Genomic DNA, 23789 nt, shown 5'->3' on the forward strand with positions numbered 1-23789 from the left:
GTGGAAGGAACATCACCCTTTGCTACCAGACAACTATGAAGTTTCAGTCTCACGCCTAAATTCTGTCTTGAAGCGTCTGAGAAGAAACCCTGAATTACTCGCCGAATACAACAGAATAATAGAAGAACAGTCGTCCAAGGGAATTATTTCTAAAGTTGATTCTAACTCTGAAATCAAGGTTGGTCACCTCCATTACTTGCCACACCATCCAGTTATACGTGAAGATAAACAGACGACTAAGGTACGAATCCACCTTTACTCTCTGACATATCTGACGTCCTCATGCGTTTCAGATATCATCGCATTGCCTTGTCAGCCGACATAGAGAAAGCCTTTTTAATGGTGGGAGTGGCAGAGCCCGACCGAGATGTCTTACGTTTCCTGTGGGTAGATGACCCTACAAGTGAAGTCCCCAGAATTGTTCGCAAGTGCTTTAACCGAGTTGTGTTTGGTGTCACGAGTTCACCCTTTCTCCTAAATGGCACGATAAGACACCTCGTCACAAGCTATGAATCAGACGATCCTCAGTTCGTAAACGAATTCCTGAACTCTCTCTATGTGGATGATTTCAACGGGGGAAAGGACAATGATTCCGAGGCCTTCGAACTCTATTCGAAGGCAAGATCTAGAATGAAAGATGGAGGATTCAATTTGAGAAAGTGGATTTCAAATTCACAGAAGCTGATGCAGTGGATTGATCACGAGGAAGGCGTTCCTATCACAGAGGTTGCTACAGTAGCAGAAGAAGATCAAACATACGCGACAACTCATCTTGGAATGAAAGGCAAAACATCTGAAGAGAGAAAGGTTCTTGGTCTGAACTGGGACATAACAAGAGATGCCTTCATTCTACGTTTTGATTGGCTGGTTAACTTTGCTAAAGACTTGCCATTGACCAAACGATCAGTTCTTAGAGTCGTCGCTAAACTTTACGATCCTCTCGGTTTCATATCTCCACTGTTTATCACAGTCAAGATCCTCTTTCAAGATTTGTGCAAATTAAAGACTGACTGGGACGAACCTCTTTGTGATGAACTGAACTTCAAGTACACAAGTTGGTTGTCAGATCTGATGAAAGTTCAGTCTATTTCGATTAACAGATGCTATTTCCACAACGTTAGAGATCAAGTAACCTCTCTGCAAATCCATGGTTTTGGAGACAGTTCAGAAGTCGCCTACGCTGCTACCGTATATTTGAGAATCGAGACGATTAAAGGCTTCTCGACCCGGCTTATCATGAGCAAAACTAGAGTTGCACCCCTGATGAAACCAACAATCCCACGACTTGAGCTTTTAGCTGCGTTGATATTAGCGAGGCTAGTCCAGCGTATCAGAGAGGCGCTTCAACCGATAGCTCAAATTAATGAAGTTTTCTGCCGGACTGACTCCATGACGACACTGCACTGGATAAAGGGAGTCGACAGAGAGTACAAGCAGTTTGTGCAGAACAGAGTCAAAGAAATTCGACGACTTATCCCATCTGAATCGTGGAACCACTGCCCAGGTTATGAAAATCCAGCTGATTTGCCGTCCCGTGGAATGAGTGCGGAGACCTTACAAGAGTCTGAAATTTGGTGGCATGGACCCCCTTGGCTGCTCGAAGGAAAGAATAAGTGGCCCAGCCCTGCGGATGTCACTGAATTGTCACGTGACTACTATGATGAGATGCGTCCTAGCGACAAACCGAAGAGTAAGCTGATTCATTCTACTGGACTCGTTGTGGAAAGCAGAATCCCAAGTCTGTCCAGTGTATTGGACCCTAACAAATTTGGCGACATCAAACACCTAATCAGAGTAACTGCCTTTGTACTACGATTTCTGCGTAACACAAGGTCAAAGGAGACTAAAGAAAAACTAGTCGGACCGCTCAGTCCTGAAGAATGTGAATCTGTAGAAATCTTGTGGTTGAAGGAAATGCAGAAAGCTGTAGCCAGGTCCCCAAGATTCGAGAATTTGAAGCAACAACTTGGCTTGTACTCAGATGACAATGGATTACTCAGATGCAGGGGAAGATTGCAAAACGCATCCATACCGTTTGATGCTAAACATACTATTTTTTTGCCAGTTGGCCATCATTTGACAGTGCTTATTATCGATGACTGCCATCAGCGAGTGCTACACAATGGTGTTAAGGAAACTTTAACGGAACTGAGATCTCGATTTTGGGTCACAAGGGGAAGACAAACTGTTCGAAAGGTAATATCGAAATGTGTGAATTGCAAGAAGACCGAAGGCAAGCATTATGCCGTCCCGCCAACTGCACCATTGCCTCAATTCCGCGTGGAAGAGAACCCTGCCTTTACAAATACTGGAATTGACTTTGCTGGACCGCTATTTGTGAGGAGTGGCGAAAATGAAGAGCAGAGCAATATGCAGAAGGTCTACCTTGCACTGTTTACCTGTGGAAGCACCAGAGCCGTCCATCTTGAAGTGGTACCCAATCTCAGCACTGAAACATTCATCAGAAGTTTCAAACGTTTTATTTGTAGACGCGGTATTCCGAGGTTGGTTGTATCAGACAACGCTAAAACTTTCAAGACCGCCGCAAGAGTATTGTCTTCAGTGTTTGAGCTTCCAGAAGTACAGAGGTATCTGTTGAATCTTAAGGTGAAGTGGAGGTTTAATTTGGAAAGAGCCCCTTGGTGGGGTGGTTTCTTTGAACGCTTGATTCGTTCTGTGAAACGTTGTCTGAAGAAAATTCTCAAGAATGCCAAGTTGTCGTATGAAGAACTATTGACTGTTGTTACCGAGGTGGAATGCGTGTTGAATTCCCGCCCTCTGACGTACGTGTCTTCAGAAGATATTGAGGAACCACTCACACCATCTCATTTGATGACAGGGAGAAGATTGCTTTCAATTCCTGACGAAATTGTAGTCGACGAAGAAGAGAAAAGTCAAGTTTCACTTCTCACAAGAAGACAGCGTTATTTACTGTTACTGCTGTCCCATTTCTGGAACCGTTGGAAGCGAGAATACGTGGTAGAGTTGCGAGAACACCACAGGACTAAGAAGGGAACTTTCACCGGTCGCTCAATTCAGCTAGGAGACATAGTTACTGTAATGGAAGAAGGAAGGTCTAACCGAGGAACGTGGAAGCTTGGAAAGGTTCAAGACGTTCATCCAGGGAACGATGGTCTTGTACGAGGAGCAACGGTGGAAGTTATCTCAAACAAAGGCAAACGTACCCGTCTTAGGAGACCCTTACAGAAGTTGTATCCTCTTAAAGTTACCACAACGGAAGTTGCAGATGCAAGTTCACCAACTTGCACCCATCCAGAACAAAGACTCAGAAGGAAGGCAGCTGTTGTTGGTGAAATGAAGAGACGTCAAGTCGATCAGTGTTTTGCTGAACTCGATGATTATGATGAACACTGACCGAGTGGGGAAGATGTTTGAATTCTTTGAGACGTTGAGACTACCCCCTTGCGGAGAACTTTGCGCGCGCGTGATCACGTGACACGCGCGCGATATTTCAAATTTTTATGGCGCGTACGATTTTGTTGACGCGTACAAGGTTTTGCAGTTTTTTTGCTAGAGTTTGTAGTCTCTTTTCACACTTTGTTGTTTACCATTTTCCCGTTTATTTATTGGGGTTAAACTTGGATTTTGAGCCTACCATTCAAGGAGAACTTTTTCTTAACAATTTTATTGGAGCTAGTATTCATAGAAATAGTCAACATATTGCTTTGTAAATCTGACAATGAAATCTATGACAATCATACAATATTGTAATATTTGGGCAAAACATGAAAAAAAAACTTGCAACAATGTATCGCTAGAAAATATCATGAATTACAATCTATTTATATACATGTAAACCAGATAATGTAAATCTATTTCAATCATGTAATATTGTATTTCAACTTTCCAACACCACCTTGCGCGCTTGCTAAAAAATTTCCCGAGACCACCGCGTTCGCCTAGTTTCATCAAATCGGGAAACCTTCCTATACAACAAACACATTTCTTACTTTTTTTTATTAAAAGATTCCTTGTATATATACACGCGGGGGATTCTAGAGTGCCTCGGCCAAAACCCTGCGGGGGCAACTAATACGCCTTTAAAGAAAGGCACAAAATCTTCTGGGAACACAAGAGTGAACATTTTTTAAATTTTTCTTTAGTGTTTTCCTTGGTTGCCACTGTCACGAGTTTTAAAAAAACACAACTCGAATTCGAACCACGTGTTTGGAACCAGCGGCCAAGCACAGGAAAACGCATGTGACCAAGTCACCGTCGGTTTTACTTCTTATTGGCTGAGAAAGAAGTGATACACAACACAGGCACTGTTCTACAAAATAATGCTTTCTCCTTTATTACCTTATGTCGTTTACACGAGAAACGAATGAATTTATATAACAAACCAAATGACCGTGAACTGGTCATCTTGGAGGTTATCCTGAGTATATAATGCCATATATTAAAATATTATTCTTCACAAATGGAATATATAGGTGTCAACGTAATAAATAAATATGTACATCCCATGTATGAACAAAATTTGGGATACAAAATTTTAACAAATTACCAGTAGAGTATATAATATATATATAAGATTTTAGCAAGACTTCAATTATATTTTTGGGGACCATATTTTGGTGTATATTTCTTACTTCTGAGGTGCATTTCTTGCACGCTTTTAGTGAAAGGAAATGGAGAATTTAAATTGCACTATTTAGGCTTTCGTCAGATATTCTTCATCAGAAGGATATTAAAACGTACAAACTACAAGTACAACGGCCTGCGCACAGACGTCTGCTAAGGGAGCCAGCGGTTGTACGCAGAATAAAGTACAACTACATTTACGACATTTAACTCATTCACTCCGACGAGGGCTTGATATAAAACAATTCAAGAAACTGAATAAACAGCACCATTCTAAAGTTCTGAAGTGCTTCCAGTTGAATGGTCACACTGTAGGATTTAATCAAGACTCGCTCAAGTTTTATTCTGGGAGTGAAGGAGTTAAGTGTACCTAAACCAACAGTTACATGACACAAAGGTATTCGCGTTACTATTGCTCAACAAAAAGCACATTTATGAAACGAACCGGTTGACAATACGTCAGGGAAACAGCATCGATAAAAGCCCGTTAACACAAGCGATTTTCTAATGTGATTTCCGTCGTGATCTCTTCTTTCTCGACTAACCGGCTGCAACTCCGAATCGCGGTTGCAGACACCCTGGTGATTTTTCGTGCGATTTGGGTGTGATTTGGGCTAGCTATTGCAGGAGGTTTCAAGCATGTTGGGAGGTTGGCCATTTTTTTCTTTTCTTTTTTTTTGGGAGGGGGAGTGGAGGGGGCAAATGACTCAAAATTGCATTTCAGAGAACCTGTAATTTTTCTCGCTGAAGTCGCGCTCAAACCGCACAAAAGTCGCAACAAGTATGAAGGAATCATTCAAACATGCAACTTGAGAACGCGCGAAAACTTGAAGCACCAACATTAAAAACGACCTGTGTAGACGGGCTTAACTAACGCCAAGTATATACTAGACAAATTGGATGAACTTTTGAGCCTACCGTCGAAATGTTAGTGAAAAAAAAAAAGTTGTGCAATATATATTTGCTCTAATCATCTATCTAACAAAATGCACGACCAAGTTTGTGACTGAAGCTTAGCAGATTACAAATACAGTGGATAAAAGTCCAGTTTTAGTTAACAAAGCGTACAAAATTACTTAAGGTTACAAACAAACTACAAAAATATCAAGTGTAACAGTTCTAACACTTTTATAGAGTAGTTCTCTTTCGTCGGATAGAAAAGACAACTTAATTTACACTTTTTGAAAGTTTTTGGTCCGTTTGTACAACAACAACCGTCAATTAAGCTTTTACATAGCAACAACAAGGACGAACTACCTACAGACTTGAGACAAAACGGACGCCCATATATTTTTTTTTTCAAGCTTTGTGTATTGTGCTCACTTTCTTGACCTCATTTCATGAAGGGAACCGATTTGCCTTCGGTTGTTCTTTCTCCCAGAGCTTGTGAGGAGTATCGACTTCAATCGGCGCCTTTGATTTGTACACGGTCTCACACCCAATGTTCACTGCCATTGGGATTCGCTGGGGACTTCACTTGCTTGGGATGAAGTGAAGGAAGTCGTTCCCTAAAAGAAAGCAAAAGCAAAACATTGGTATAAATTATTCCTTAGTCGAAATGCAGTCAAAGGTGGTACAATTTTGCAAATGCTATCATTTAGTAAATAACCCCCTTCACGTGGTTGGTATATCGGAGAGATGAAAGATTGTCCGAAAAATGAACAGTTGGCCAACAAGCGATATACCAGCAAACCAGAAAGGGGTAAAAATACGAGCAGTGCCTTACCTTTCTTACGGATAGTAAAGGAATCTTACCATGCGAGGGAGCGAGAAAATTGTTTTCTAAGAAAAAACAGGGGACTGCTGTAGTCTTAAAAGGAATTTATTTAAATTGATCCCTCCGATTAATTTCTGGAATGCACGAGTTTTGTTGTAGAGACTAAAATGGCGAGTGATGGTAACGGCATCATTGCCGGTAAATAAATGCAAGGTAGACAAGTTTACCACAAGAGGCAATGGTAAAAAGCGCGGGGAATGTCGCGTGTGGCAAATCGTTACTCTGGTCCTGCACCTGATTGGCTGAGTAAGCAAGTAAATTGTCCTCATTGGTTGGAAGGAGTTAAACAACGTGGCTTTCAGAAGCCATAGCAAACCAATCAAAGGACATCCTACCTTAACGCCTTGTGGCTTCTTCTCGAATAAGGACTTCTACCGCGGTAACTGTGAAGGTTTAAGCTTCTGAAGCCCTAGGAATAACAAACCATTTCTCAATAAACTAATCACAAATACGTGTCTCAAGCTAAATAGCGAAAAAACATTGAAAAAAGGAAATCCACCTTAAGCTGCAGTAACCAAAAAACATTTCGTGACTTTTTTAATCGCACTGTGTCAGCTGCCGTGTAAATTAATATCTAAATTACAGTTCTCGCATTTTAAGAGTTCTTCTAAGTGCTCTAGACATGGATAAATGAAAGCTTGGAAACCTAAATGACCTAGTAGGCAATTTCCGAGTTACTTTGAACTTCGTTACGAACGCAAGGCTGAGTGCAAAGCTCTCCAAGTGAAAACTAGTTTTGTTTGCATGTGAATGAAAATCATGTGCAAACAAACTAATTTCATTTAGCATACCTCAGTGACCGACTATCGCGTAACGCGCAATCTGATTGGCTAATCAGCTGCCGTCTATCGATCGATAGACAGCAGTTTGTCAGAGTGCGCGCGATTTAGCATGCATCACTGCACAAATATATCAAAATTTATGAAATATAAAGATTTTTTTTGCTTCATAGACCGATCACTGAGGTATGCTAAAACAATTAGACGTCTCGCTCTCGGTTTCTATCGCCTTTGATAGTTGGCTCGGGGCTTCGCCCCTCGCCAACCATCGGCCGATAGAAACCTCGAGCTCGCCGTCTTATTGTTAAATGACAAGCTTTGCATTTAACCTCGCTTTCACAATGAGGTTCACTGCAACTCGGAATTGGCCTATTTTCCCGACTATAAAAAGAGGAAGATGATCGATAAGAAGAATTAGCGTTCAGGGAACTCACCTCCACATCTCTTAGAAGTGTTTGAAACTCCTCACTTTCTTCAAGCCACTTAGGAATCTCCGTCGATCCTCCGTCGATAGCCTCCTCGATCCTCTTCTTCAGCTGGGACAACCTTCTAATTTCATCGTTCACTTGTAACTAAAGACACGAAATAAACAAAAATTGTTGGGTTTGCTTCCGTTGTCGTCATTGAAATTTACCGAAACACATTGTTCAATTTTCAACCTCTCGTACTTGAATTTCTCGATTAATCATTTGAAAAATCGACAGCGGGCTTTTTAAATCTCGCTTCCCTCGACGGAAACAGTAATGATAAATTGCTGATTAAAACCACGGTTTCCTTCAAAATACTTCACAAGAAAATCAGCAGTGCTGAGATCACCTTCTTCTTATGCAACTCCAAATTCTTATCACTAACGACAACAACCAACACAAGAAGAACTGAGAAATACAGTATAAAGCTTAAGAACAGAAGAATTCTCATGAAAGTCAGCTACAAACCTGTTTGGCTCTTGAGGCCTCGAGGTGAAGTTCAAGATCCATCGCTGTTCTGTCGTTTCCTTCCTCTAAATGAGGTATAAGCTGCTGATATTGCTGAATTCCTTGCCATGACATTGGGCGCTGCAGGCAAGAAAATACACAACATTAGCCTAAATATTATGCGATTATCTGCCCAAATATTTCTCGGATAGGATAACCCATGACCCAATGCAAAATGTAGTTGTTAGGTAAAGTAAAGTAAAGACCGTATATAGCTGAACAATCAATGTCTGCCCTAAAATTGTAACTGTGGTAATTGGAATACATGCTGTCCAATTTGAAACAATCGGATTCAATGAGTCCTTTGACACCCAGAGTGGAATCGCACTGCGCTTCTACCTAGATAGGTTTGCTCGTCCTTGGGAATCTTCTCATCCCACTTATTTTGAAATTGGACGGCAAACAGTCCTGCTGCATATACCAAGATAAGAATGAAGAAGATGGTACAGTAGATGTTTCGTGCAGCTGGCCTCAGAATCCGTTCACGAAAGTAGAAACCAGTTCTACTTTTTTAGCAGTTGCAACAAATTGTCTTGCAAAAGCGTTCTCGGTTGGAAGTCATGCTATACCAGGCAACGTTTCATGCAATTATTCTCGCACTTATCATGGCTCTACGAGATATACGAGACATAAATCTCTGAAGTTTGTGGGATTAAACCTTAAGTGTCAAAGCCTCGAGGCAACTTAACATGCTCTGGAATTGGTTCAGGTAACTTCACGTTTCACAATTTCTTATCGGTACCCAATTTACCTTTTTCCTTCTCATGCTTGTTCGTTCCACGGACATCCTTACAAAAGGACTGACGTCTGTTTTGCGAGTGGTACAGTCTGAGTTACTGCGATTTAGGTTGATGTCATAAGACATACGGTTCAGTGACATCATGGGAAGCTCGTCGTCTTCTCCCTTTAGAAACAAGTTACAATAATTTGAAATAATTTCTTACTTTAAACGACCAGCTGCCCGCCTGAATGACTGACGACTGTCTGACTGACTGACCTGGAGACCAACCAACCAAACGACTGGCTGGCTGACTGCTTCATTGATTCACTGACTGACTGACTGACTGACAGACAGACAGACTGAATGGCTGACGACTGTCTGTCTCACTGACTGTCTGACTGACTGACCTGGCGACCAAGCAACCAGACAACCGGCTGGCTGACTGCTTTATTGATTGATTGATTGATTGATTGATTGATTGATTGATTGATTGATTGATTGATTGATTGATTGACTGATTAATTGACTGATCGATGATCAATCGATCGCCGTTTTGCGGTTAAATCTGCCTATTTTTTTTTAATAGCCGCTCTCTTCTGTGCTTCAAAAATTTCCCGCAATACCCGCGTTCGAACTAACAAACTAAAACGTATAATACTTGACCGTATTCTGAAGCGTATTAAAAATATTACAACGGAGAAAAACGGTGCAACATTTTTCAACTTACGTGGATTGGAAACAAGCCCAGTGGTTGTGGATCGGAAAACTTTCGCGTGTATTTTGATTTCGCCAGCGGAGGTCTGGGGCGAGCCACAGGCGATCGTTCAAAGTCGCTGTCTCTATCTTGAAGAGAGCCACCACTGATCACACTATCGCCTTGAGACTGCGCTCTTTCCACCGGCTTTCCAGCGGTGTGCTTGCGAATAGGAAGGCTCTCCACAGGATGGTTGAGCACCTCTTGGCTTACTGATCTAAAGGGCATTCGCTCGAATGCAGCCGCTGACTCGAGGCTGAACGTCGAGCCCTCACACTAATCCAAAGAAAACAAAAAGGCAGATTTAATGTATTTCTACAAATCAATGGAACCACAGTCTATAACAAATTAAGACAAAAATTCAGGTTTAGGGGATTAAAACGCCATTAGCGTTTACCTAACTACAGACCACAAACTACAGCGGAAGAAAGAGTCCTGGGACAGCTCCTTCTATTCATGAATATTAGTGTAAGAAACAAATTACTTACTACGATTAAGAAGATTTGCAACTAGGAAAAGCATCCAATGATCTATGCATGATATTTATTAAATTTTAATTCGAATACTTGACTGACGCTAGCACTAATGATAGAAATTATGAATCAGAGAATTGACTCTACAGAGTTAGAGTGTTAAAAATAAAAGTTGATCAAATCCAGAGGTCGAAGGCTTTTTCTTTGCCTAGTGTGGCATACACTGCAGTTTTGTTACCTCTTACACTGTCCATTACCTAGCGAAAATCGCCTGATCGAAGGTTATGTTGTTCTCTACTTAACGGGTGTTAAGATCTCATACATGAAAGACCAATCGTACTTATGAACGCAGCTTATGCAGTTGCGTATGGTCCACCATCACGAAATTTTCCCGAACAAGATTGGAGGTGAATATTAATTAAAAAGAAGTTGATAAATGTATTTTTCAGTTAGTGACACAGGCATACTTGCAAAAAGAACATTCGGGTTCTTCCAATACGATGGCTGAAAAATACATCTACTATTTATTCACCAGGCTTAAAACACAACATCACCTTTCTTTCATATAAAAAGAAGTTGTTTTTTCCTTCAACAAAATTTACAACTCACCCATGAGCTAGGTCGCAAATTGCCTCGTTTTGATTCACATACGCTCTCCAGGGACATGGAGGCAATCGAAGGTACCACAGTGGTGCTCTTTCGTTGATATTTCGCTGCAGCGGATTGAAAGAACTGCAAGCAAATGAAGTTCATGTCACCTATCTGCTTTGAACTTAGCCCGCAGAACCAATCGTGCCCTGTGGTAGGAAATGATGGCTTGTTTTTTGCTTTGTGCCCTATATATTGCAGATTCATGCTTTCACTGCGTTTTGTTTTGTTTTTTTTCGGGGTGTGGAGGAGGGGGGAGGGGTCTTTTTTGTCCTCATTCTTGGAATTCGCCGCACCCGGGTAAGCTGGTTTTCATTTTACGACAATAAATTGAAAGCCGCAACCTACTACCATGCCAATTCTGCTCCTGTCTGTTAAAAAGAGGATCGTTCCCGGGTGTGTCAAAATTTCCAATTATCTTCTCTTTTTTCTTTTTCTTTTTTTCCACTTACCGCGGAACTCAAAAGGTTGTACCAACGAAATCGCACGGGAGTTTTGATGCTAAAATCCGCCAGGCTGATTTGTGCTCCACCCTTAAAAAAAGTTCAAAAATAATGATTAGTCAGAGAACGAAATAAACTACGATGATGACTTTCCAATAAAGAGATCACAAAATGAAAGAAAACCACCTCATTTTCATGGTGAGGTTAGAAATAGACGTACTTACCAAAAGCTCTTCAACTTCAAACGTGTTGACAGCGATGATGTTCACCTGTAGTGTTTTGCTGGTGAGCTTGCTCTACGAGAGACAAAACTGATTATCACACAGTTTCTCCTCACAATGACGATACATAGGCAGACATTGAATGAAGAAAAAAACTGATCTGGTTAAAGTTAATCAGCGCGCAACCCTTTTTGCTCTTTTCCACGGCAATGTACTAAACGGAATTCGTCTCAAAGTAAATTATCCTGGTTAGAGCTAAACATGAAGCCACATTCCGTAAAATGTAAAATTTCAAACATAATCTCTCCTCTCCCCCCCCCCCCCCCCCTAACACCACCACAACATACTCAGACGATAACTACTGATATTAAGCCTTATTGAAAATAAGCCAATGGATTGTTTGGTTCGCTATTTTAAGCCGTTTGCTTAGTGTTTGAAGCTGGTTTCACTGCCACACCCAGCCAATTTTGAGCGCGAAAGAGTCCCTCGACCAATGTCTCCAACTATACGCCCTCCTTGAAAATACCCTCCTAAAAAAACCTCTTAGAAGCACCTAAAAAACGTTCTTTACTGGAGTTATGCGGTATTTTGAGGGCTGCGAATAAAACACTAAAAGTGTAACCACTCGAACGCAAGCAATTTAGCAGTTCTTTCCTGCGGGTGCTGTTAATACCGTTGTACAAGCTGATTCGAAGGTTTGAGTCTTTTCAACAGGTCATTTCTATGGTGATGTTTATTCTGCTGCACAAGGTTGTTCTACGTTTTGATTCCGCGGATAAAATCCTAAAGTGAGACTATTCAAATGAAACCTATTGAGCAGTACTCACATTATTAAGATGGTTAAAACGTTTGGAGTCTGTAGATGAAACCCTTTGCTGAAACAATCATTCAAGTGAAAGTTATTGAGCAAGATTTTTCCTAACTGAAAGCTTACCACGTTTGCGAAAATTTTCCTTTGGTTCTCCCAAGCTTATTGGTTTGTTATTTGTCTTACCTCGGCAAGTGGAATGTGAAACTGCTCCCCAAACTCTGGGTTGTCCTGATAATCACAAGGTTTCGTTTCCAAGACGCAGCTTTCTCCTTGCGCACAAGGCAACATCGCGGCTTTTACATACACAGTCTTACACTGTGGCGAGTTACCGAGAGCCTTCAAACCCTTGGCTTGATCGATACACACAACCAAAGCTTCACGGCCTGCATCGTACGTCAGTCCAATTTTTATCTGCGATGTATCCGACGTATCTTCATCGAAGTCTGCCGCCCTTGTCCGTAAGTCGCCGTTGCTCTGAGCGGCTTTCAAATTCTCTTGAGATGCGTCGAAGACTCCGCTATCCGCCGCAACGGATTCGTCCGAAGGAGCCGCCGTAACGGGCCGCGTCCCCGTCGGGGGTAGAGGGACCTCGTAGCGTCTCAGCGGAAGTGCTGCGATTCCCTCTGTGATGGGAGACAGGGGAATGAACGGTATAGCGTTGATTGATTCGTTTGATTTGGAATCTGCGTTTAAGAGGCGAAGTCTTTGTTGAACTGGAATACCTTCAGCCTGAGATGAAATGAAACAAAATGTGTAAATAAATCAATTAGATTTGTTCCGGCCAGAGAGGATGTAGGAGCAGTAGAAATATCGGAGGGCGGGCGGGTAGATGGCAAAATAGTCGTTTTGTCCCTTGAAATTCCTGGAGGGAGACGCGGATCGCCTGAAGCGCGAACTCGCAAAAGCGTGCATTCTCGAGTGAGCCCCGTGCGCCTATAGCGTTCCTCGCTTGCTCTAGACTTTCTGTTCAAAAAGCGGCTGCACGAATGTATACGACGGACCAAATGAAGAAATGCAGGCTGTTTGGTAGTCAAGAGGGTGGTTGGACGCAAGGGGACATACATGGAGCTGGAGAAGTCGGCTTGATTTGCTAAAAGAGCGCAAACTGCCAGATCTGTTAGTTGTTTTGCTTAGCAGCGAACGCATTCATGTCTCTAAAGCCATCTGCGCATACAAAATGGCGTCTCCTTTGTGTCGCTATTTTGAATACCGCGAGGACCCTTGGGCAATTAGACTCCTTTCGAAATATTAAAATTCAACTTGATATCGAAGTCCAGAGGACACAAACAACAGAAATGAATAAACATGATTATTCAGTTTTCTTAGTTTGTGTCCTCCTGTTGTCAAGCTGAATTTTAATATTTCAAAAGGAGCCTATTGGCATTTTTTGCGGGTAAATTATGACAGCCGCTGGCTATCTTAAGACAAAACTGCCAACAGCAACATTACAGCAGAAATGAAACAACCTTTTTTGTTTGGACCAGCGGCCAGGCCTGAGAGGATTTCTCACACGAGAAACAAACAAACAAAAACAAAACAACTCATAAACCAACCTGAGGCAAAGAACTCCTCTCCAACTCTGTCCCGTCTAAGCCAGCCGTACTCTCTCCTTCGGTAGCGACAACCCGAGCAGTCGCCGGCGAGTGCGTCGGAGAGCGGTCGCTAGTACTCGGAGAGATCGGGGGCGAATGCGAAGACAGCGACATCGAGTCACGTGATGACAGCGATACCTGTGACGAGTTACTTGCACTGGGATGAGTCGTCCTACCGGAAGTGGGAGTATAACTCGTTGGGGCACCCGTTGTCCGTACTTCATAGATAGGCTGACATGCCGAGACAGTGTCACGCGACATTCCTTGAAGCATGTCTGTCACTCGTTGGTGTAGTTCTCGCAGATTGAATGCTTCACTACCGCCGCTGTGGTTCATGTCGGGGTAGTTGAGTGAGTTCAAGGAACCTCGGCTGGAGGCTGATAGAGATCCCCGACTTCCGGATAAGGAGAGGGAGCCCCGGCTGGAAGCGGGGGACACTGAGGGCGTGCTTCCCGACAGGCTGAAAGAAATAAATACAAATATTCAATGAATGTTCGTCCACGGAATTTTAGCTGTATTTTTATAGAGCAGATTGTTGTTTCGAGGAACAAAATGACAAAGACAAGACAAAACTCTTACTTTCTGAGCTGCACATTTAGCAGGTTGGTGAGTTTGGTTTGTTCAGCAAGCTTCTGAACTAACAACGATTTCTCAGCGAGCAGTTGGGCTTTATCAGCAATAACCTGGTGAGATAGTTCCCGAGCAGAGTCAAGGTCCGCTGCTAGTTTGTCCTTTTCAACTTCGAGTTTTTGCTGCAAGGAATTACATGAAGAATGCATCATTAGCAGCCAGAAATAATAAAAGGTTAGTTACAATCACCATACAGTCAAATATGGGGCACAAACTTCTGGGAATGGTTTGGCGACGAACAGCAAACATCGAGCGAACATTACGAACAACTGAATCCTCGATGACCGTATTTTTTTTTTTTTTTTCAGTCAGTGAGTTAGCTAGGCATACTCGGTAAGAAGAAGATTCAAATCCGCTCTTTTTTCCGAATATACCTGTGCCACTACACTGACTGCAAATAAAATACAGCCTGCATCATCTGTTCACTGGGCTTAACTTTCAATCTTTCACAACTGAATTCTTAAACACAATGTACTAGCTCTATTTTGTTTCCCTCGGAGGAAGATTATTTACTCTCTGTTACAATCGCCGATTACTAAATGCTTTGAAATCTTCGGAAACAATCGGAATTTTGAAGTTAGCGTCGGGACTTCCGAACCCACGCATGACCTTCGCGCCAACACCGCGAAGGCGGGAAAACAAGAAGCGAAGTCAAACTTGCTCTTTAAAAGTCTGCTTTCGTTCGTTTCTTCGTTTCTTTCTTCTCTCCCTTTAGGCTGCTTTGGAAATCTCAGTTTGACATTGAATAACTCGAAATGTTTGTGGTGCATTTCCAACTGAGTTTTTTTTTTCTTTCAATTTGACAGTACTAACCTTTTCACCTTCGCTGCGGACAAGTGAATTCAAACGTCGAAGCTCGTCGAGTAAAGTTTCTTTCTCATGCAATAACCCTGGCCTGGAATTATTGCCATCTGACAAAACCTGCGTTATTTTCTCGTCCAGCCGAGAAATTGCACTTTGTAGATTGGATTCCGTTTTTAATGCGTCTCTATATTCCGCTTTTAACTCTTGTTTATCTCGTTTAGGTAATTGTTCTGTCGAACGTTCAATGGCCGAGTCAGAACCAAGATCCATTTGCGATCCAATACTCGCCTTTACACCGCTACCATCATCCTTTACCTAAAAGAGGTAAGTTGAATCAATAGTTAGAAAGTTAGCCTGCACTTTAGGGACAACATTTCCAGAACAAACTTCTCAAATAGCTCAGCTTTCTTGGCCGGGGGTATTAAACATAAGGTTAAAGCAAGTCATTTTACCATATTTCGTATACGGCGTTTATTAAAACTTGAGGCTAATAATATAATTGATTCGCTTCTTGGGCTGAACTCTTGGGATAGAAATAAGAATCTTCTAAGAGCTATAATTAGAAGTAAATTTGATATTTATCAAATTAATACCGTAAATTGTTTGAAATTATTTGCTTATTAGTTGATGGAAGTAGTTATTGTTTCAAATATCTACTGATGCAGCCGACCCGAAGTATTTTTACGCTGAAATAACTAAAAAAGAGGTTTAAAGTCGCTTTTAAGTCAAGTCCACATTATCATTTTAAGGTAAGGTACTGTACGATTAACATCGCGACGGGTGCAAATTCACGAAATGCATATGTAATGTGTTGTCCCCTTTTTGCACAAACAAGTTGTTTTTCAATTTGGAAAAATTCATCTCAAATTACATTTAACACTCTGATAAGCTCATGAGAAGCTTATCCTCAATTTAAACAATTTTAATCCCCAAGAATGCTAAGTATTGTCTCCTGATGCCAGAATTCAGTCCATTTTGTAATGCTTGCATGTCCGATTCTATATTCTTTCAACACCGGTTTTAACTTCAGACTTCAAAAGGCTTTGCATTCTAATGTGCTGATCAATTCAAAACTTTAAAGACCCTCCCCTCTCCACCCTGAGCAATCTCCTACCAAAGCATTTGAACTTTAAAAGATTACGTTGTTCAAATTCCTGCTACCCAGCACCAAAATATCATTTGCCTCGATAACAAATTTTCAGCTTAAATCAGTCACTGTTTATGCTTTGCAAACAGTGATGTATTATTAATGCCTTGAAAAACTATTGTGAAGCTATTTTGAGTGAGGCATCTGCTCAATTTGGCGAAATTCTGTCGTTGAAAAACTCCTATCTCTAAAAAAATGAGAAAAACCCCATGCGAAAAATTCCACTAGCTCCCACCCCCCCCCCCCCCCAAAAAAAAAAATAATAATAAAATCTAAAATCTGGTTCAAATTCCCCACTGCTCAGGCATGGTACACAGTCAAATGCCTGAGGTATTGCCAGGTTCAAACAGATTGATGCATTATACTGTTAGAAGTAATGAAATGGTTGATAAACATGATGAATTTGCACACAAATATATTCAAAGGCCACAGATGTAACACATGTCTGTAGTTACCCGGAACCTAGGCAATTTGTATCATTAAGAATGAGAGAAAGCATCCCAACAACCTATGAGGTTGTTTATTCTAAACAACGCTACTGAAGAAACCTGTCTCTCACCTCGCTTGAACCAGGCAATGACAAATTGTCCTTGAGTCTAAGCAAGGCTTGTATGAGTTCATGTTTCTCTTGTTCTTTGAGAAACAAAGTTCTTTGCATGGATTTGACCTCCTCCACTAAGCCTTGCACATCTTCCCTCTTACAGCCACCATGAGAGGACAACTTTCTGTCCACTTTCTTTAACCTTTTGAATCCTTCTTCATGAGCTTGGACTTCACCAGTAACAGAATCCATCTCTTGTTTGAGTTCTTCAACCTGTAATATTAAAAAGACGGAAAGAAAGAGACGCAAATTGAATATACTAATGCAACATCTGAAACAATGAAAAAAATCCTATATTCCCTTCAAATGCTCAGTTGATCCCAATTCTTAATTTTTCTGAAATAATGCATTTTCAGCTTTGGAAATGAAACATAAAAGGTGTAGTCCAATTTTTTTTTAGAAGAGGTTGTTAAGCTTTTTTTACAATTTGTGTGAGTAAACAGTCTAAGCGTTCTTGAAAACTGCTTATGTCATATTTGAAAGTGAATGACAGTAATATAACATATTCCACACATTAGAAATTGAGGAATTCTAGTGTTGGTACAGCAAGCCACCTTTGCAGCTAAGCTGCAATTCATAGTCAAATCATGAGAAAGTCTGACTGAACTCCAGTAAATGTAAACGACACTACATATGTAATGATCATTCAAACCATTGGACTTCACATTTTACTTAAAGGAAATTTATGGAACATTTTATAGGTATTCTTGCAGATAAGCCACGCCCCCAATTTTGAGCAGATTTTTTTCTTTTCTTTTTTTTGGCTAAAAAGATGTGGCTAATCTTAAAGCTTTAGTGGTACATCAAATGTAGTTCCATACCCTGGACTTTGCTTGTGATATCTCCTTCTTCAGCTGATTCACATCATACTTGCTAGCAATAGAGCTGACTGTTGAATTGGATGATGATGAACTTAAGCTCCCTTGTTTTGCATGCTTTGGTTGTCGCTCTTGATGTCTCTGCATTTTCTCAAGCTCTGATGTCCAAAACTGAAACTACAATTGTGCAAGAGCCCAAATTCAGATATTACATAGTATTGCGTTAAATTCTATTCCCTTGTTTCTTTAATACAACATTTTTTTTTTCACACACTCTCTGGATCAAACTGGGTCAAATATCAACAGGTACATTCTCCTCGCTACCCTCCATATATTTCTTTTGGTACTATTTGGAGAATTTGTTTAAAAATCAAAGGCATATTATCTCAGGTGGTCATTTTTTTTAGTCTCATATGCTAACTTGTTTGAGATCAACAGTGATATTGCAAGGAGAAATCATATGCTGTTCACTATATGGTCCAAGTGATGATGTCACTAAACCTAAATTTGAGAAATTATGGCATACTGCAGTAAGACGAGATTGAAAAAGAACGCATTGAAAATTGCCCAGTTGTCAAAAATTAGCATCTTATTGCAATTTGGGGAGTGAGATATTGGCCTCAGGCTAAGTTCTAGAAAATCAGAATGGTCCGTATTATAAGTCATGCCAGAATAAAAGGTGCCAACTTTTGGCTAGCAGGCATTTCATCAAATCCCATAATTTCATAAATTTAAATTTTTCTGATGTCACATTTTAAGACTGCTGTAGCTTATCAGGATTAATTCAGTTAATGAAGTTTCAACTTTCGAATTTGTGGATCAAATCCTTGAGTGTGACCATTCAAATTCAAGCGACTCAACCTTACTTACCTATGCCATTACTCCTTTCAGATATTTTACAAAGTGATTTTTGTCACACAGTTGTTCTTTGAAGGAACGTCTTTGAATTCACAGTTAATTTCACCAGCATTTTTCAGTTAAATTGCTGCATCTTCACTTGCAATATTGAGTCAAACACATTTTACGATTTATTACTCTACAGTCAGAACATAATTATTGACTTTATGGTGCTTTACCTCTTCACGTGCAACATTCAATCTCTGCTTCTTCACATCCAACATATCTTGCTTTGCCTTCAATTGGAAATTCCACAAATTATGCATTAGAATTAGCACATCTAAAAATATAGTCTGGATTACAAGGATTAGAAATAACAAGATAAAAAAAAGATAGGTCATGATGCTCGTTTAGGAGCAAATAGCCATTCAGTAATTGACTGGGCTTACCATCTACATGTAGGGAAACTCACTATGTTTTAGTAAGCGCAAAGCATGCACTAATGAAATAAGAAATTATGCGCAGTAAGAATGCATAATGCAAGGAACTGAAAATGTTTCAATTAAGAATTATATGAAAAAAAAAATTTGGAAAACCTGCCTGCCACAGACTATTTGCCATGGTAACATCAAAGTTGTTATAGGTCATGCAATTTTGTTAGCATTAATACTTAGCTGCCCTGCCACACACTTTCAGAGTGTAAGCTAGCCTACACCAAGTAAATGAATTAATGTGAAGTCAAGTGACACCCTGGACATTTGAGCCCAGAAGTGCAGCTTTACTAAAACATTAATTTTAATTAAAGCTGTTTACTTTTAGTATTTATATTCCCTTCAAATAACAACAACCATTAGAAACAGCACTTTGAACTTAATTTAATTACTTCAAAACTCCCTCAGGCTGTATCATTACACATTTATAGGCTTCATTTAGAGCAGGGAGGTCAAGCATAAGAAAGCAAACAGTTCCTTTTCAAAGGCAGAACTTTGTATATGCCCCTTTCCTTTTCTTTCGTTTTTATTTTTCCCAAAGCATGCACAGATACAAACAGTCTTTCAAGTTTGTGTTTCCCACATATTTGCATTATGGTGAAAAAGGCATGTGACTCAGTTTCAAGTGCAAACTATTCTAACATGTGCTTGTCTTACCACTAAGTCAGATTGTGCCACTACTAAATAATCAGACAGCATAGTTTCTCTCTTCTGTTTCCATTGTATTCTTGGGTCTTCTTGCTGCTGTGCACCTGAACAATAACAAGGAATATTTATTCAATATTATCAGATGACCCACATGGCCTCATCCACTTTATTCTAACCAAAACATTCTCCCCTCAACCTAACAGAAAAGACACATTAGCAACTATTGTTGTGATGCAAAGCAGTTTCAGCTTGCCTAAGGCTAGTTTCACAGTATGAATGGAGCTGTAAATATCTGATCTTTTGCAATGTTTTTTTTTCCTTCCACACAATGTGCTTCATATGTAGTTGAAGATGCCCTCTAATTTTTTGCAAAAAAATTGCTGACTCAAACAAATTTGCACAAACTTCTTTCACCAAGTCGTCATTTCATTTCATTCATAACTAGACTCTGACAAAATGAAATCTACATGTATACATAAGCAAGGGTGATTGATGAAAAGTGAACAATTAGACAGGTGTGAGCTGTAATTTCCATTACACCATTCACAATCTGTAGCTATGGTGTCCAATTGTGTATGAATGCATTTCTAACATGTTATTTACATGTATTGATGACTGCTATTTTAATCATTCTTAATCACCATTCTTAGTCTGGATTTAATTTAAAAAATTTAATTCGGAAAGAATAAGACCACCAGAAAACAGGTGACAATGTTTTTAGATATTCCAATTATATGGGATAAATTTCAGAAACCATAACCAAAACAATAAACATTTCTTCAATAAACATTGTAAATTTAACCTTTACAGAGTACAGCTGTTAGATGTTAAAAACGTACCTGTATTATGGTCAATAAAATACTTTCCAAGAACTTTATCATTCACCTGTTCCCAACCAAATGGCAGTTCTGAAATAGAGAGATAAACTTTTATTCCTGCAGGTGTCGGAAACTTGAAAGAAAGGTTTTAGCCTTGTGAAAAAAATTAATGATAGATGTATTTTTCAAGTTGATGATGCAGGCATACTCAGAAAAAGAAAAATCCAAATAGAATTGAACCTATGACCTTTCGATTACTAGTTCGGATGCTCTTCCACTGAGCAACAGGAGACTCGTGGGAGCTGGGGCCATTAAACTACTGGTTCATGGGACAAACATCCTGCATACTGCTAGGATTGGAATGTCAATATGTGGCATATGCGCAATGGAAACAATGTGATGGTATATTTTACGCCCAGTGAATAAATGAGAATGATGTATTTAATCAGTAAATGACACAGGGATACTCGGAAAAAAGTCTGAGTGCTCTTATCAGGAGTAGAGCCTAAGACCTTCCGATTATTAGTTCGGATGCTCTACCACTGAGCCACAGGAGACTCGTGGGAGCTATGGCCATTAAACTAGGTTCATATGACAGACATCCTGCATACTGCTAGGATTGGAATGTCAGTGTGTGGTATATGTGAAAAAAATGTGATGTTATGTTTTAAGCCTGGTGAATAAAATGACAGATGTATTTTTCCAGTTAGTGACACAAGTGTACTTGGAAAAAGAAAAATCCAGTTTCTCCCAACAGGAATTAAACCTATGACCTTCCAATTTCTAGTTTAGATACTCTACCACTGAGCTGAACAGGAGGCTTGTGGGAGCTGGGTTCATGTGACAGACATCATGCATACTGCTAGGATCTGAATGTCGATGAGTGGTATATGTGAAAAAATTGTGGTTATGTTTCAAGGCCAGGCCCAGTTGTTCAAAGAGCAGATAACTTCATCCAGTAGATAAATTGCTATCCAGTAGATAAAATGCATTCACAGGAATACATTTCATCTGCTGGATAGTGACTTATCCACCGGATAAAATTATCCAGTTAGTGACACAGGTATACTTGGAAAAAGAAAAAGAAAATTCAAGGTCTCCCCACATTGAACCTGTTTTCTAGGAAATAAACAGTCAGGTGTCAAAAACTGATACCACACCCGTTAACATGATTAGCTTGTAATTTATCCTTACAATATCATTTTGTAAAGGCATACAAGTTGTGCTCTCAAATGGAGGAAATGAACACCAAAGATAATGTCTTGATGTTTAGGCAAATTCTCCCAACATATACCATATAAAGAACAGTGAGGAGAATATACATTTTGACATCAGGGCCATAAATGTCAGAAACGCCACCAAGATTGCTAGTAGTATCATGGTTAGAATAACAACAGTGTAAGTACAGCTGAACCTGCTTTGCTTTCCCTTATCATGCTCACTGGAATGAAACAACGTGTAATGGTAAAACAAATGTCCGAGTGTTCAACATACCATTTCCAACACAGTCAGCAAATGTCATTGGTTTTGTCAGCCTGTAGAAAAATAAAAGATGTTAATGATATAAAAGATGTCAATGAAATTTTAGATCCTTGTGTATTATACCTCATGACATCATTCTTTGTTGAAGCTATGATTATTGAGCAGTTGAAGGAAAATTTAGCATTCCAAAAAATGTGGGAAATTTATTGTAACAATAGTTGATTCTGAAGCATTTCATGTTGTCCTCATTTGTTAAATGTGTGACAACAGGCAAAATCCCATAATAACTTAGGAGTTTCCAAATTTTACATTCTCCTTACAATATAAATACATTTTCAAGCAAACAGGTGTCAATAGTCAAAGAATCATCAATTGAGGGGAGGCATGATCATGAAGTGCCACGGGATTCTTGAATATAAAATAGAGAAGAATCTTAAATGATCCATATCCATAATAACAATTTGGAGTCAAGTACTAGAGTCAGTTCAAAAGAGAAAATCACAGACTAACAAATTTTTGAGGCCTTCTCTTTTTTTCCAACACAATAAACATCTTGAGGTAATTACAGTGCTGTTAAATTCCAAACATTTTGTTCTATTCTCAGGATGAAGTGTGATTTCTTTCACATTTTCACGTGTTGGGGTGGACTGTAGATTGCGTGTTCACCTCTACAAGATGCAAGATGCACACACTCTAGAGAAACATTAACAATATAAAAACATATTTCAAACTGTCAGTGTTTGCCCATGGTATGTAGTACTCTTGTGGTGAAGAATGTTCTAGAACTTTAAATTAATTGGACACAAAACTATCATCACCAAATGAACAGTGCATTTTGTACACTCAGTGTCCAATGTTATTGTATATTTTGTTCCACTGATCTTTTTATTTTTCAATCAGCTTACAGCTCAATCAAGAAAGATATTCAAAATGTGAACATTCTGATGACCAATATTGCACACAGTGATATTTCCATCTCGGGAAAACCTCGTACAGTATGACAAATATTCTATACGGAACAATTAATTGACCTAATGAATAATCTGTTCGAATACAATTATTTGAAACAATTGGTTTATATATACTTCCCAGGAGACATGAAAACAAAACTGCTGCTTAACAAATGGTTTATTTTGTCAGTAAACTATTAGCGCATAAAAATACAACATGTTTACTCAGTGCCCGTAAATCTATCTGATATCCCTGGGAAAACTCTTAATTTAGAGCCAGGACTTAAATTGAATTTATTGAAACCTTCAACCCAAAACATTTCATTATCAGCACTAACAGTCCTCCATCAATACCTGACTACCAAAAATCTAACCTATCGTATGGTTGAAGTAAAATAGCTTCTTGCTTCTTATTAGAAAACTTATTATGAGAAATTTCAAGAAATATGTTCAGCATTAAAGAAAACAGTCATTTGTCTAAAACCCAAAATATGTCCACATACCCAAACGAATGGTCTAATAAACTGTGAGTGCCACCTGCCAGTATGACCCTTAACTGTTGCATATCTATTGTTGACCTTCAATGGAGCAGAATTAATTGAAGGAGTGAAATTGCAACATTTGACAGCCATTACTCTGTGAATACATTCCCAAGTTATTACCCCAGAATGGCCTGCGTGGTGTGCTCCGAAACAATTTTGCACTTGATATTATAAATCCCATCAAATAAATGTCATTGAATGATTTAAATTAATCTCATTTTCC

The 23789-nt window shown here is 39.7% G+C and overlaps 1 protein-coding gene across 2 annotated transcripts in view; it reads right to left on the minus strand.

Moving 5' to 3' along the window:
* LOC146465171 (protein KIBRA-like) overlaps positions 1-23789 on the minus strand; it is a 91190-nt gene that overhangs the window by 65104 nt on the left and 2297 nt on the right. Inside the window, exons 2-20 of one of the 2 annotated variants that reach the window (XR_014868343.1) lie at positions 22087-22127; positions 20614-20682; positions 19784-19878; positions 18875-18931; positions 17802-17975; positions 16939-17193; positions 15242-15547; positions 14378-14550; positions 13760-14258; positions 12390-12935; positions 11399-11470; positions 11184-11264; positions 10693-10815; positions 9584-9886; positions 8887-9039; positions 8097-8216; positions 7596-7733; positions 6718-6791; positions 5938-6113 (exon numbers count right to left, since the gene is read on the minus strand). Coding sequence is in view for 1 of the 2 variants with exons in the window: in XM_085128859.1 (XP_084984985.1) it covers positions 6038-6113; positions 6718-6791; positions 7596-7733; positions 8097-8216; positions 8887-9039; positions 9584-9886; positions 10693-10815; positions 11184-11264; positions 11399-11470; positions 12390-12935; positions 13760-14258; positions 14378-14550; positions 15242-15547; positions 16939-17193; positions 17802-17975; positions 18875-18931; positions 19784-19878; positions 20614-20682; positions 22087-22127 (3355 nt within the window). In the remaining variant the exon portion in view is untranslated. Of the gene's footprint in view, positions 1-5666; positions 6114-6717; positions 6792-7595; positions 7734-8096; positions 8217-8886; positions 9040-9583; positions 9887-10692; positions 10816-11183; positions 11265-11398; positions 11471-12389; positions 12936-13759; positions 14259-14377; positions 14551-15241; positions 15548-16938; positions 17194-17801; positions 17976-18874; positions 18932-19783; positions 19879-20613; positions 20683-22086; positions 22128-23789 lie in introns of those variants that run through there. The other variant, XM_085128859.1, reaches the window with a different exon arrangement.

This window comes from Pavona decussata, unplaced genomic scaffold, assembly GCF_977016875.1.
Source record: "Pavona decussata unplaced genomic scaffold, jaPavDecu1.1 SCAFFOLD_156, whole genome shotgun sequence".
Taxonomy (NCBI): Eukaryota; Metazoa; Cnidaria; class Anthozoa; order Scleractinia; family Agariciidae; genus Pavona; species Pavona decussata.